Source organism: Vidua macroura, chromosome 13 (assembly GCF_024509145.1).
Source record: "Vidua macroura isolate BioBank_ID:100142 chromosome 13, ASM2450914v1, whole genome shotgun sequence".
Lineage (NCBI taxonomy): Eukaryota > Metazoa > Chordata > Aves > Passeriformes > Viduidae > Vidua > Vidua macroura.
Genome location: NC_071583.1, coordinates 16710917 through 16727671, shown reverse-complemented (window position 1 = coordinate 16727671; position 16755 = coordinate 16710917). Strand labels below are relative to the sequence as shown.

Below are 16755 nucleotides of genomic sequence, written 5' to 3'. Positions count from 1 at the left end.
ATTATTATTCTTGTATTCCCCATCAGAAAACAGCTCCAGACAGAGAAGTAAATGAGGAGTAAAACACAAAGCTACAAGTTAAACAGAAGAACCCAGTTCCTGCTGCTTCCCACAGGTGACAGTGGTGTCACTGCAGGATTCAGCTGGGAATAAAGGGGCTGAGGAGTGGAAAAGCAGCACACTCTGGAGCTGGGCCTGGAACAGCCCAGCACTGCAGGGGGACAGTGGGTGCCTTTGTGGGGAGGGGGCCTGGCCCTCCCCACTCACCCCAAATTCCTGGGCAAACTTGGCCCACGCCAAGCCAAGTTCAGCCCCCAGAGAGCTGCAGCCACTGTCAGCCAGGCACAGCCCTCACCTGCCAACAACCAACACTTCACATCAGCTAAATCCACTTCCCATAGGAAGTCCTCTCATTTTCCCAGTGACTTCCTACTTACTGTCTTTTCCCCTCCCTTATTTTAAATTGCACTGGCAAAACCTGCCAGTAATTTGCTATGGAGAATAGAAAAGAACAGAGCAAAGTACCTGGGTATTTCGTCTCTCTTAGAAAAACTACTTCTGATTTGGCTGGTTTATAATAGGAGTCTCATTGCGAGGATCAGATGTGGGGAAGAAGGCCTTGAATATGCATTAAAGACAGCCTGATAGTCTTGAATTTTTATTTTGTTTTAAAAAGGGAAACTATGGCAATATGAAATAACTGATGAATTCAAGACAATCGCAAACCTTAGTACAGAAAAAAAGCAAAAATTAAAATCCATCTTTTTCATTACACATATTTCTCATGAAGATAGGACATAACACAAAGATTTGTTTTCCTATGAAATAACTGTTTATATTTTAAAAAGAAACTATTGTTTTGAATTCATTTTAGTTGATCAAACTTTAGAGCAATCATACCAATATAAACATAAATGCACAAACAACACATACAGACCCTTAACATGAGTGATTTCTAGAACTCCACACAACTGTGCCCACACCTGCTTTTGAGCAACAGATGCTGCATATTTTTAAGGTCACAGAAAAATAAATGCATTTATCCTGTGATTCACTGTTACTAATATTAAATACAGTCTGTACCTCAGAAATAACCAGACATTTAAGCTCTAAAACAAACAGAATGACAAACTTCTTGGTAAATGGGGAAAAAAGTGGTTTTATCCAAGTTTGTGAACAGACCTGTAAAAAAACAAGACCCACTAAAGGGGGTGACCATTAATAATCTAGATCAGCACATTAGTAAACAAAAACCTAGCTAATTCCTGAAGCTTTTCTTCTTCATTCCAAAACAAATGTTCAAAGTTTACAAGCTCTGTGTTTACATCGTTGTGAAAAACAGGCAAGGAAGGACCCTGAGAAATCACCCAGCTCATCCAAGCCATGTCTCTAATCTCTCCTCACACTGAGTCTGGTTTAAACAGCATCCGATCATTTATTATCAGGGCTGAGTAACACCGCACTCCTTATCTGTGGAAAATGATCCATACATCTGTCAAACCTAGATTCCAAGGTATTTCTGCACCAAATTCCATGGAAACTCTGTTTCTGCTACTCCACACGGACCAGTTTGAAAGCAGTGGTGTTGCACAGGCAACTTTTTAGAAGAAACTTCTTTTACAGATCAACACTGGCCAGTAAAACTGCAGGTAACGTGAAATTTTGGTACAGTACTTGGAAATCTGGCCTATTCATGTCAAGTGGAGATGGCAAATCCTCATGGACAACCTATTTCAGTGGCTCAGACAACATACATTCCCTTTACAACCTGAACTTTCTTTGATTCTAGTTGAATATTGGATTTTGTTTTTCTTTTGGACATCATGGAAAACATTTTTTTGACTTTCCTCTTGTAGTTTTCTTCATATATTTGAGAAGTTGTTAAATTTCCTTTAATCTTATAAATTGTGCTCTCCAGATCTTACTTGTTCTTTTATTTTTTATCTTTTTTAATGTAGTATAATTTTTTTTAAGTCATCCCTCTCTATTTTGAGTTTCCTTCAACTCTGTGCAAGCAAGAGAGTCAAGGAGCTCAGAAGCTGAAAGCCCCACACTGTAAAATGCACAACTCATTCTGTATCACAAAGTAAAAGCTATGGGAAAAGGTACAATGCCTTTTTTTAAAAGCACATTTAGAAATTTGCATCTGCATTACATTTTTCCCTAAAATGAACTAAACCTGCATTCTGGAATTAGTCTTAAACACATTAATATTGATGTAATCATTTCTCTTCAAGAGCATTTGTTTTGGAGGATTTAATGACAATAGTCATCAAGCCAAGGCAGGTGCTTCAGCTAATTGTGACCCCAACAATTAAGACCCCAACAATTAACCACTCCCTGGTTAGACACAGCACTGACCAACAGCTTTAGGTGTCATTGCACTGCAAATAATAACTGGTAATATGTCAGAGTTATGGCATGCATTTAGTGACACATGGTCTTCAGAGGGTACTGACTTCACAGAAATGGTGAAGAAGATGGGATTTAAAATCAAGAAGTGGAAAAACACAGCTATAAAGTGACAAGAATTTTGTGCATAAATTAATGTGAAACAATGATCATGCCTGCAGTGAGGCTGGGAGGGGACAAAGCCGAGATGGCTGACCTGAATCAGCCAAAGGGATATTCCATACCGCACACATCGTTTGGTGCAAGAAAACCAAGAATTAGTCTATCAGAAATGTCACTCTAAAACTACCTGTACCTGTGGAAATCCAGTGAGGGAACTTGAAGCCACATTAGAGAATCTGCAAACTGTTGGACAAAGACTGAAAACCCCTCTTTCCAAAGGTGTGTCAAACTCAGAAGTCTCATCAATAGTGCAGCCCAAGTTAAGTTGCAAAAGTAGCTCTGGAGCAGTCCTGCACATCTCAACCTCTTCATTTCAGTGACTGGAAGAGCTACCAATGATTTTTTGATCTTTACTTGAAAGTGTGTTGAACAAAAATGGATATTCTTTCTAAAAGCCATCTCATAACCTTTTTCAGATTTCCACTTAATCCACAAGAGGTCTGTCATGAGGAAACAGCTCACCCCTTTAAAGGACTCAGTAACAAAAAAGCAAAAGGGTCCTAATTGAAAGATATTGATCTACTTTTCAGAAAAATAATACTCAAGTGTCAGTGTTAAGTAAAGAATCATGAGCTGCAGATTGTAGGAAAAAATAAATTCTGCATATAACTTCTTGACAAACAAAATTCTGAAAATAAATTACATAAGTATTTATGGTAAATCCTAAAGCTAAAATTTATTCTTAAATAAAGTACTGCTAGTAGAATCTCCTAGAGGAACTCAAGCATTCTTTGTCCTACAAAAATAAATGTACTTGGCAGTAACGTGAGTAACCCTCACACATGAAGCAAAGCTGTCTTTTGCATAGACAGGCCAATAAACAATTGCTTTTACCTTGTTATCTGCATGTGAACTGCTTTAAAGAGCTGAAGGCACCCAAAGTGACCCAGGAGAGGGAGCGGAGCAGCGCTCAGCAAAAGCTTCCCAAAGCCGGGAGCGCTCTGTCCCGAGCTGGCTGCTCCGCCCGTGCTGGGCAGGAGGAGCAGCAGCTGAATCCCTGGCCCAGCCTGCCTGCACCACGCCCTGGGCCAGCAGAGCCACAGGAACAGGCTGATAATGCTGCCAGGGCTGCATTATTACCACGACAAAAGGCAAAGAGAGATGGGATGTGTTTTACCGTGGCATGGGCCAGAGGGCTGTCAAGAAGTCGCTCCTGGGCTCTGAAAGACAACTTTGAATAACTGGGCAAGATCCTTGCAGCAGAGGTGTGAGTCTGAGCAGCTTCACTTCCATGGGCACATTCCACAAAACACAAAGAGGGAAAAAAGAATGGAAAGTGGCGGGGAAAACCAAGAGAAAAATGGATATGTCACTGGAGACATCTTCCTCAGGCCAAAAACAAATTACTGGGAAGGAGTCACTTTGGCCCAGGCAACCACAGGTGAGCTCCTGACTCAGATGGGAGGAAACCTGCAGGGCTCCCACAGCACTGACAGCCTGGAGTGGGACTCCTCCCTCATCTGTATGGCACAGCTTGGAAGCATGGCAAAGGCATCACTTCTCAAGCATATTGAATTAATCAAGAACTTCTTAAAAATCCTAATTGCAAGTTATATCTGCTGCTTAAGTGTCCCAAATACCAGAAACACTTATTTTGACCATGCCATCACTGCTGGAATAACTTTAAATATATTTTATGCATGGTTTAAGAACACAATTATTAATCTACACACATGAAAACCATGTAGATAAATACTTGTGTGGATAGCAGAATTTGCATGGGTAAGATAACATTCTTTTAACTAGTGCTTCAGGCATCAGCTGGTGTTCCCATTCTTCAGTGAATATACAAAATTCTCAAGGTAATAATTACAGTTACTGAAGTTTTTTAATCTAAAGAAAAGTGCCCTCTAGCAATAAAAACAAATGGACAAAACAGACATTTTAAATTTAGTCTGAATGCCACTAGTTACTGACAGCCGCTGCCTGTGGCAGGGCAATGGCCACGTGACTTGAAAGACAGTGTTCTTCAGTCCAAATGTATATTTCAAACAAGGAGTGTGCTCATACTTTGCCACTTGACAAAAAGAAAACTCCATCTTTCAGCATTTCCAGTGCCACACTCATGCCCCTCCAGCTCCTCCAGGCACGGCAGGCAGAGCAGAGAGCTCCACTTGGTGTTTCAGTTCTCCCTTGGTGCCAAGATCATAGTGGAAGGGCTCAGAGAGGGGAAAGCTGTGAATGACAAGGATGGGTCCAAGTGGTGTCTTGATGAACATTTCCAGCCTTTGAGTAAGACCAGTGGAGGATATGAGAGTCCTTTGTGAAAGCAGTAACTACAAAACCTCCCTGGTAACACCTCATGCTTTACAGATGGTGAGTGTTTGGTGGAAACACAGGAGGAGCCTTTGGTACCTGCAGAGGAAAGGCAGGCACCAAGTCCATGACTTTTATTTACTGGCATAGTGGGCAGTGGAGGGCCTTTGTCAGACCTAGGAAGGGTTAAAAACCAGTGATTTAGATATTTGTGGTCTGATATGAAGGCACACAGAGAAACAGGCACACAAATTTGGGGAAATCCAAAATTTCAAACATGTGAACAAGATCCAAACTAAAAAAGACTCTATTTCACTCTATTTCATTTTAAAAATGCATAGACAACCACAATATGTTTTAACATGTTATCAGTTGGAGTTATATTTATATTTATTAACCTTAAAGATAAACACATGTATGTGGGTGTGGGTGTATGCACTTACATTTGTTTCTTTACTCTGCAAATATCTATAAAACTTAGCTGCAGTGGTACCCAAAATCTTGAAATAGGAAATTACCTCCTCTTTCATTCTACTGCTCTAAAAGCATGGACTGCTTCTTACACCAATCACTACAGAAGAACACTTGCTCTTTTATAATACAAATACAGTTATTCAGTAAGTTATGATTAAAAATAAGCACATTCAGAAGTATAGCTACTCTTTGAATCTTTGTCAGCCTTGAATTCTCTGAGGCAAATTCTTCAGGCAAGTCTCTGAAATCATAGCTCACATCACTAAAAGTTTTTGTGTGTGTGAATCTTTCCAACCCAGACAGAAAAATCCCTGCTGCAGACAATTATGCATAAACTATTCAAGAAGTGCATCTGAAACAGCAGTGGATCTCCTGTGACTCTCACAGCAGTGACCCTTATTTTGTGTGAGTTAACATTATTTTATCCAGTCTGTCTACACAAAAGAATCCCCAGCAAAGAATGCAGAAGTAGAGGACCCTGTTAAACAACCACTTAGACAAGAATGTTTAAAAAGCGACTGCTTTTTTTCCTCTTTTTAAGAGCCTACTTTGCACATTTAGTGTGCTTTTCTGCATAATTCACACATGCAAGAGCTGCAGCACAGACCATCTGAATATTCAGATGAGTTTCATAGTGTGGAGTTCCAGATGTTATTATCAAAATTAATCTATCTTTCTATACACAAAGTCCATTGTAAAGGCACCTCAAACAAAATGACAGGATGGAGGGCTTAAAATACAAAACCAAAAAAATTCTGTACAAACCATCTTCCACCCAGGAAAATCCTGTCTGAGGACCTCCTTTCTCAGCAATTTGAAGACTGGCATGAATTGCTTTTGAGGAATCATCCTCAAAACTACCAGCAAAGGAAATATTCAAAGCCTAATTCTTTTAACACTGTAAAGACAAGTTGGATTATCCACTTGCTTTTCCATAAAAAACCTGCTCCTTGGAGATCGTGCTCTTATTTCCTAGTTTTCAAAATTTCCCAGAAATGGTTGGAAAATACCATGACTGCTTTCAGCAACATACAATGTTTAATTCCCTTAGATTTATCCCGTCCTAAGCAAAGGGATACTTTTTTCCTGAGCTTGCACCACGTTCTAATTTTCAAGACCTGGTAGAATAATTACAATCTGCCCTCAAGTGTGTGAGCACAGCTTAGCCCATAACGGCACCTGTGGTTTTTAAAAAAGAATGGGATTGTTTACAGCAAGCTTCTTTGTGGATAATTTTCTCCACTGCACTGCAAAGCTCTCATTCAACAGAATTTTTACAAATGTACATTGCTAGAAAAATTAGCATAGAGAAGGTGACTTCTTTGTGACGAGTTAAGTCAGTGGGAAAACAAACGCCTGAGTACAAGAAAAAGTATCAAGAGCAAAAGACAGTTCTAGGCATGCAGAAGGTCTGGGGAGCAACATTAACAGTGGAGATGAAAAATTACTTTAAACTGAACAAACAAAAAAACACATCTACAACTTTGTGGAATGTTAATTTGGAATTCAAATTTGTGGATCTGGGTTTTGAATTTGTTCAACACCTCAGGAATAAGGTTACATTATTCCACCTCAGACTACAGTGAAACACGTACTCTTACTGTATCTTGTCAACCTACTTCTCACCAGACACGTTTTACAACACTTGCTTGAACATGAGGATAAGAATAATTCTCCTTTTACATACAACTTCAATCACATTCTTCATTGTGAATAAAGCAGAGCATTAGTACATTCAATTTATTCACACACAGACATCACCAGCCACATAAGAACTATAAAATTTACAGTGGCATTTTGCTTTAGGTACAAAAACACACATCAAGATAAATGCAAAAAAATCTCCCCTAAACCCATATTTTTTACATTTTTTTCTGATATTGATATTGCTAATCTATTTAGTAACTAATATTTTCCACCTGTTCAGATGTTTCTAAGTAATTAAACGGATACATTTACTAGAAATACATAACAGTTACACTGAGAAAATATAGTAAAAAAAAGATACTAATTCTATACTTTACATGATGAAAATTCAGTGTAAGACCCAGTTACAATACAACAATCAGGTCAGGGTTCAAGATTTTCTGGACAGATGGTTAACTTCAAACACACTGACCCCCTATCAGACTGGATTAGTGCCAAGAGCATTCAGCCTCTCCTACGGAAAGTGGGTCAGAGTAGGTTTTATTCAAGTGCTTTGATTTGATGCATCATGATTTCCAAAGAACTTATTAAAATCTGCTAGATTAAGATATTGGTATATTCTTACATAGAAAATGGGGTTCCCTCTTGGACATTACACTTACCTTCACATTTCTCCAGGATCTGGACAGTTTCACCTAGTTCCAGGACCAAGCCTTGCGGAACAGTTCCTCGGAAGCTGCATATCACTGGAGGGTGGGGAAAAAGAGAGAGAGACATATGAGGCTTGGATCTTTGTGTGAATTTTCTTCTAAGCATAGCCCTTTAGCTCACTCCCTGCATAAAAATAGCTCTTACATAGCTGCCCAGAAAACCTGTCAGCCAACTTTCCCTGATCAGGTGTGTTTATTCCAGCCCTTATCAGAAATTAAGCTCAACAACATCATAAAAGCTGAGCTTTTAAAAAGATTTTTAAATTAAGCAAGGCTTGTAATCACTTTAATCAGCAACCTATGATTTATATTGCATACAAAGATTTCCTTGTCTCACAATTTTTACTCTACTCCACAACCCATCAATGGAACAGGCTGCCCAGACTGCAGAGATTACAACAGGAAATCAACTCCAGCAATTACTTTTCTCCAAGTTGAAGCTATTTCAAATATCATCTGTGCATCTAATAGACTACAAAAATCCTGTAATAACATAGATTATATTTAAGCAGACATACAAAAGAATCAATAAGAATCTGTACTTTTCATAAGCACTACCTAACATGATAACACATCTTACTTCTCCAGGTATCTTTAATTTTCATTAACCAGGGAAATTCATTAACCAGGGAAAATTAAGAACCCATCTTAATGTTTCAGAAAATATTAATACAATAAATAAAAATACTAAATGAAACTCGATTTTTAAAATAAGTTTTAAAAATTCACAGCGTATAATGTTATATTCTTCAGCTATATTTACCAAAATACAACAGGGACATGAACATGGGTAGTTCCCTCAAACATGAGATGTCAGAACAAAGGGTGAATTGCAGGTATGGACCTACCTTCCTCCAAGCCCAGCATTAAACCCCCCCCAGGCACAGATTTAATGCAAGCACTCCAGTACCTTGCTCCAGGTAAGCACACACTCAGGGGAGCTCCCCTGCACACCACCTACACGTCCCAGAGCATTACAAGTGGAATTCCAGTGGAATTCCAGGAGTTGAGACAGTGACCCCCAGTGGGCACCATCCTTTTCTCCAACCCAGGAGAACATTCAATGCCCTTGGAATGCAAACACTCCAGCTGTGGTCAAGATGTTCCCATGTGATGGAGGGACATTTCATGGAATATTCTCAGTTGGAAGGGACCCACGAGGATCACCGAGTCCAACTCAAGTGAATGGCCCATAGAGGGATCAAACCCATGGCCCTGGAGTTCCCAGCACCATGCTGCAACCAGCTGAGTCCAGCTCCTCCCTGAAGATCTTCCCATGCCAAAGCCACGAGTCCCTTCTGACTGCACATGAAGCAGACAGGATGAAGTCCAGGGGAAGAACACCATGGAACCCAAGACTCCCACCTGCACCATGTACCACAAGATAGGTCTCTTGAACCTTGAATTTCTAAGAAATAATGAGAAACGCAGAGACAGAACTTCCACCAAAACAAAACTGCAGTTTAACCCTTTGCACACACTTCATAATGGGCAAGGAAAATAAAAAACAAACTACACCCATCAGGCAAATACCCACATGAGGCCAATACAAGAAAGAGTGAAAAAATATCTAAAGGGAATTAAATGGCATCAAATGCTTGCATTTCCACAGTGAGACCCAATGTAGAATTTAATCCCAAGAGTTAAGAACTCAGAATTTCATCAACAAACCTAAACTGCTCTCTCAGCTCTTATGGCCCAGCAGAAGTCACCATCAGTTAAATGAGGCTTTAAATTCTTGTTTACATCAGAGGCGGGAGAAGCACAACAACTGGCTCCAGACTGGAATCATGCAGACAGCATAATCCAACAAAACCTAAGCTCATCAGCATTCCAGACCCATTCTTCACCCATGAGGAAATCATAAATATGGATTTCAACCAAAGAAAAACTACTTAAAGCCTCACCCAAAGTGCAGGAACACTGACAACTGAAATGATGAACTGGCAGGACATAATCAACCCTCCAGTGGCTTTTCCTCTTTTTTTTCATTTTGGTATTTTTTTTTTCCCTTCAGTATTTTAGATAGCTGGATCTTTTAAATACAGAAAATGTTTTCCTTTTTCTAATTTGCAATTTTACCAAATTAAGAACATACAAGTTGATTTGCAAAATACCACAAAGTCCTGTATTAAAATGTGATTTCTTTAGTTCAAACTAATAAAACCAGTAAAAAATTCATGTATGTCTCAAAAAGGGAAACTTCAAACACCTTGGGTAAAAAGGTACCTTTGAAAACACCAGAAAACAAAATGGAGAAGCGTTAATACAGTAATAAGATATTCATTTATGAGAGTAATTTTAAGAATTAATATAGGCATGATAATATTAAAAGCCCATTTCTAGACCATTTTCATCTTTTCTGAACATGCCATGGATCTTGTGACAGAGACACCAGTCATGGGACATGTGGATGTTAGTGGTTGTAGACAATAGAAAAGGTAAATCATGGAGGAAAAACAACTCGACTGGTCTTACTCAGCCAAGCCCAACAAGTAACTCTGAAAAGTATTATTGCATGTTAACACTGCATTAGGTGCTCTGAATTAACAAACAGCAGCTGACTTCCTATGGCAATTATTTACTATATTAAAGCTACTGAATCAAGGATGGAGCTGGGACAGAAATTACCAGTTCTTTGGCCATCAAATAGTTGCCTATTATGCAATAATACAGGTGAGTCTGGAATAAAAGCTAAAGGAAAGGTACCAGGAAAAGACAGTACAGGGGTGTTTTTCAATTGCTGATATAATAATTTTTTAAAATATGGTCAGGAATGGTGACTTTAATATATTTAGTCTTACAGGAAGTAATTCTAGTAGATGTGTTAGTTTACAGATACAAGCTGTCCATTTTTAAAAGGTTCCTACTGGTCACACAAAGAACATCTGATACAAGGACTCTACAATATGTAATCGGCTCTTTAGAATTCAGCGTGCTCTATTCACAAGATAAACAAAGCTCTTTTCTTAGGTCTACTTCACTCAAAAAAAGAAAAAATAAGCAAAAATCACAAAACAGAAATTAGCTGATCCCATCAGCTCTAGATACAATCTTGGTGATCATACTCAATTAGAAAATTAATTCTCATACAAACGTAACACCTTCCCCCTTCATTCTCAATACAACAGTATGGAATCTAATTTCTTTCTTAATCATCAATAAATTATGTTAGTCTCTTCTGTTTGACATTTTTAATAATCAATCTGTAGAATCAGTGGATAGCAATATAGATATTATTGAAACAGTGGAAGCCAAATCTCAAGAGTAAATTATTTTCCAGCCACACTAAATCAAAGTCAGGAAAAATTAAATAATCTGAATAAACTGACCCAATAGACCAAACTGTCTTGCTGAACTGTGTAACAAGAACAAAATTTAACATTTCTGAAATAAAAAAAAAAGGTAAAAACAACGCCTGATTATGACAGCATCACAGAAATTTAAGGCTCTTTTATAGTCTGATTTATTATTACAACAGTTACTTCCAAAAAAGTTATGGATATTACTCATTTGTTAAGCTAAATATGCATTATGCAAGACAATCTTATTTATAAAGTCCCTTTTAGGTACACAGTTCTTCTTAGCAGCATTATTTGAAAAATATGATCACAAATATAAATGAGAAATACAGAGTAATTCAACTATTCTGAAAAAAACCATTTACAGAGAGAACTCTGACAACTGATTTCTTTCCTTTCCACAGAGAAATTCTTTACCCAACATGATCATCTACAAACTGTCCATCAATCCATAAGCTTCCATCATTTCTTACAAGATCCATGTCCTCGGTCACCAGAACACACAAGTAACACATCACCAAAACAGGCACAAAGCAAAGCTTTTACCCACCAGTTTACAGGTCTGACGGATCCCTCTTGGATTCCAGGACACACTGCTGAAATATTTAATATCCATTTCCAGATATGAAGCCCCTTGCCATCATTCAGGTCTATAAGGAGGTCGTAGCTCCCCTCACAAAGTCATTTCAGCCAGCAGTTAATGCTAACATTTGCTAAAGAGGAAAGCTTTGAAAAAGCACCACATGCCATGTGATACAGGAATTATCTCCAAGACTGAAGTCCCTTATCTGTGGTACTCAAACTGGACCACAGTGAAGGAAATCCTTCCCTCTTCACCTCTGGAATTTATCAGTAAGAAAGGCACAGACCAGCTCACACAGCCAGTGACCCTCATGCTGTACCAGAACATATGAAGGAATTGTGGGGTACAATATATAAGAACAGATGGCGTTGGAATAATGGTTTCAAAAGTCAAGGATCCAGGAGATGACAGATTTTTCCTTGCCCATAGATATGCCCTGACACAGTATAATATAAACAGCTGCACTGCAAGTCACCATCAAAAGATAAACAGGACCTCTTAAGCCAATGCATCTCTGTGCACCTCTGATTCCTCCTGTGCTCCACCTAAAGCAGCTCCTTGCTATATTAACAAAGAAGATCCAATTGATACAATTGAAGAGGTTTTACAAACTATGTTCTCAAACAGCCCCTGTCAATAGCTCTTGAAAAAAACTGCACTTGGCTGTGATAAAGTGGGAAGGTGTTTGCATAGATAAATAATCAGCAAAGTGATGTGAAATAAAAGAGCCATTTCCCATAGTGAGGACAGATTGAGTAGCAAGCTCTGAAGGGGTCTCTGTTGGAATCTTTCCTGTTTCAAGTATTCCTAAATAATCCTGTTTCAAGTATTCCTAAATAATCCAAAAAAGCTCATCGTTTAGAAAAGCCACAAAGTTTCTAAGGCCACTCAGGCTATTCAGAGTAATAAAGAGTTATAAATGGACCCAAGCTCCACAAGCAGAACTGGCAGATGAGCAGTGTTCTGTTCACTTAAGTGGCATTCCATGAGGGATGAACAGTCCTCACCTCACACACAAAATCATTATCTCCCTTGCTAGTGCCACACTGAGTGGAACCCTGGAATGTCACAGACCTTTACCATAAGACTCAGTGCTCAGCCTCTGTCAGAGCCCACCCCACATCACACAGAAGATTGTCTTGGGGAAAAAGGGAAGATACCATTACCCACAGTACTGCATAAAATTCCCAATGAACCCCATGTTCCAGTTTTCCCTTTTGTCAAAAAGGACCGTACAGCATAAGAACAGATATAAAGAAGTGAGAGAGAACATAACAAGGACTGAATAAGGACTTTCATGTGAATGATTGTTAACCAAGATGGGACTTCTGTACCAGGAAGGCTGAAAGGGTGGAGAGGGGATAACTGACAGAAGGTGCACAGGTAACCATTGCTGTTCACCTCTTCCAGTTCAAAAAGCAGAGCAGTGTCAAATGAAGCAGCAGAATTCAGAACTTAATTAAAGTACTTCTCCACACAGTGCACAAACTGTGAAACTCCTCATGAGATCCTGTGGGTGACAGCAATTAAATAATCACTCAAGCTCCAAAGCCAAGAGGACCAATCTATGGATGTGTCCCACCCTCGGCTCTGCAAGGCCCTGTCCCAGGAACACCGGAGCTGGGGAGAGCTCCAGCGCTGACTGCGGCCACAGCAGGACACCGGGCAGGGGACGGGGCTGGGATTATCAAGGAGTCATTGCCTGAGCTTCTGCTGTCCTGTGCCAGCGACTGCTCTGGGAGCTCATCTGAACACCAGGATGGCAAAGAGGAGAGCACAACTCAGAGAAATGCTGAATCAGATTTCACCTGTGTCACTGTTACTTTCTGCTGCCAGGCACAGAGGTGGTTTCATTTTTGCGGTGATATATTTTAAAATGTATCTTGCTCTTACAATTCTTTCCAATTCAGGTTCCTGTGTCCCAACCTCCCCACCCAGTCTCATCTGGGCTGCAATGCTGCCACTGATTATTTCTCTTCTCAAATGGATGTCAATGCCCTGATAACCACAGTGATAGAAATGTGTCACATTTGTCACATCAACAGTGGGAAACGCCAGAGAACTACCCAGCCCAACACATCCAGCTGCTCATTCCCTTAAAACATCTTTTTTTCCTTAGCATTTACTCAAAGTTATGCAATGAACTGACAGGACTATATGCCTTTTCATGTACTTATTTCTTTAACCTATTTCTACACATTTCACTGAAGACTACAAAAATATTTTGATCTTGCATAATGTTCTATTTACAGTACATAATATCAGTTCAGTTCATGAGTAATTTTGTTTATTTTCATAAAGGAACAGAGCCCTTTCCCTCCTCAGTGTCCAGGATGTAACAATGAAAATCAGAAGAACTTATTTGAGGGCTGAGAAACAAAATCGGTTCAAGAGCTTTCCATGTTTACATCGTTTCTCTTTCCTTCTCCAAATCTAAACTATGTGTCTCTAAATCATTAAATCAGGCTTTTAAAAATTATTATTTATTTCCCAGGTTTTCACATCCACAATAGAAAACATTAACACTGGAAGAGATCCAATATGCTAAACCACATTTTGATTTTTCTTTATCAAAAGATGTTGGTAATGCCATGATTTAATGTACTCTATGGGTTAATTTGGGGGGAAAAATTGTAATTTCATGAATTTTCAACACATCTCCATTTACAAAAGATAGATCCTGGACTTCATGGCAGTTTTTTCCAGTTCTCAACTCATTGTTAATATTATCTGCCTTATTAAAATTCTGGTAGCTTGCAATATTTTTAGATGACACTTGCAGAACAAGTGTTTCAGGTTAAAGTATGTCATTTAATTTTTATAAAAAATTACTGAGTGTACTACACTCAGCATGCAGTTATTCAGATTATGCACTGACCATCCTCAGTAGACCTTCAACTAAACCCATTTCAGGAGGAATGGCAGGGAGAACACACGGGGGAGGCACAGCTGCAACTGTATTGCTCCATATCCAAAATACCTTGACAAGGCAATCACACCGAGCAGACACTGAATTGTGTTCTGTGCTACAAACGTCAAAGTTCTCAAGCTCTCTGACAGTGTAATTTATGTTTTATAACACATACGCATGTTTTAAACTCACACCTCTACCACACCAGTTAAGAATCTGGAGTATGTGTTTACTTAGGGTAAACACAAACCCTGAAATTTCACAGTCCTGATACAGCATTTTGTATTCAACTACTACTCATTGTCACCAGTTAACACAGAACACAAGTCAGTCCCTGAGCTTAAGATTGATTTAGACTGATTAGTATTAAAGACTGAATTAAATACTAGATCAATATTAAATTATCTAGTATTTAATATTTAAGAAAATAATGTAATTACTCCAAAGTGATAAACTAATATTATGATATGCATGTATCTTTCCCTAAAATAATTTTTCCAATTAATCCAGCTAATAACAGTGTCTAGTATGACACAATATATGCTAGGTTTAAGAGCTGAATAAGATAAAGTTTATTTTCTTCCCTATAATACCCAGATGATAATAAAGGCTCCATGTAACCCAAAAGTCACCAGGTGAGACCAAAGATGGCTCTAAATCCAACATCTTTTCCCTAGCAGAGGTTAAAACAAGGAGGGGAAGGAAGGGTATTAGAACAAGGCAAGGATGTGGCTTCCTCCAACTTGAGACATCTGTGAACTGGGCCTTCCTAAAAGAAGGTTTTTATTTGTATTAATTTTATATATGTATTTAGTAGCATTTTCTATACATTTTCTTCTATGGAGCCACCCAAATGTTGTGGAACCACATCAACTTTTAACAGCCCCATCAGCCCAGAACTCCACACAACTCTTCCATCACACAGAAATGGGGGTTCACTTGTTTGGCTCCTGTGTCACCAACACTCTCAGGAATTGTATTAAATGAGGGAACCAACAATTTTTACTCTGTGGTATTTGTGTTTTGAGAATTTTCTAAACTACCTTTGCTTAATAATGTATTTTCCAAGAAGAGCAAATGTGGAGTTTTTTGTATTTAGGGATGACAGAGGGAACAGTCTCCAGGCTAGGGCAGGATGACCAGGCAGGAAAACCAGAATTGACACAAATTATCTCACAGAGGACAAGAGAGAGGCGAGATTTAGCTTTACCTTTCTGTGAGGCAACAGTGTTGCACAACCACGCCTACGGGCAGCACTGAATTAATACTTCCCAAACCTCCCCGTACCTTCCAGTCTGAGCCTCTCTCAGAACCACAAACCTTTTCCCAGCAAAAAGCAGTAGTTCTTGAACACAGAAAATTGTGGGTTTAATAATTTAAAACAACAAGATGTAGTTTATGATGAAAAAATCCTTTCATATTTTTATCACAAAATTAAAGGCCAATATGATTAATTTTTTCCTTTGTGGAACTGCTTGATTAAACCTGGCAGCTTCATAGATTGCAAAGTTATAGTCTGATAATATTTGACAAGGGAGCAGAACCATGAGAAAATGAAAAGAAAAATATTTCCATTTTATTCTACAAATACCTACAATAATGCTTTCACCCTCACAATACACCTTCCAAGTATTTAAATGATTAATTGTGAGTGAGGGTTTCAATTATTTGCCAGAAATTAATCTGAGACTTGCAGATTTATTTGCAAGTCCAGGCCTCATTCAGTCAGTATGTTCAGAAAGAATACAGGGAACAGACCACAGGTCCAGCACTTCTAAAACATTCCTCTGTTTAAGCAAGATGACCACATGAATAATTTAGATATGGAAGAGAGGATATATCCAATTACACCTTAAAAACCCAAATAAAAGATGAAGTTTTTGTAGAAGGGGCATTTCTTGCAGAGTGTACTGGTACACATGACACAGAACAGGGCTCTAATCCGATTGGAATTGCCAGGCACTAATGTAATACACACACACAAAAAAGATTATCAAAAGCTGATTAAAAGCCATCCAAACATTACAATCGAAGAGTACAGATTAAACAAAAGACATGATTTAGAAGAGGGCTAAAATTTTTTTGACCTTATTAATGGCCTTTATGAACTTTTATGCCAAATCTCAATGAAGAAGAATATACTTCAGAACTGAAAGCAAAGCATTACACTTTGGGTTCTGTGTATTGCCAAAATTACAGTACAATTAAGTGAAGGTATTTCAGGCTGCTCGGGGAGCAGTGGCAGTTGCTAGGCAGCATCTGCTCCTGTCAGAGATGCTTCTTTCTTTGTGCAGTACA

General features: G+C 38.8%; 1 protein-coding gene across 1 annotated transcript in view; it reads right to left on the bottom strand.

Moving 5' to 3' along the window:
* DOCK3 (dedicator of cytokinesis 3) overlaps positions 1 to 16755 on the bottom strand; it is a 183947-nt gene that overhangs the window by 156858 nt on the left and 10334 nt on the right. The window contains exon 2 of the mRNA XM_053989064.1: positions 7614 to 7697. Coding sequence (XP_053845039.1) covers positions 7614 to 7697 — 84 coding nt within the window. The remainder of the gene's footprint in view (positions 1 to 7613; positions 7698 to 16755) is intronic.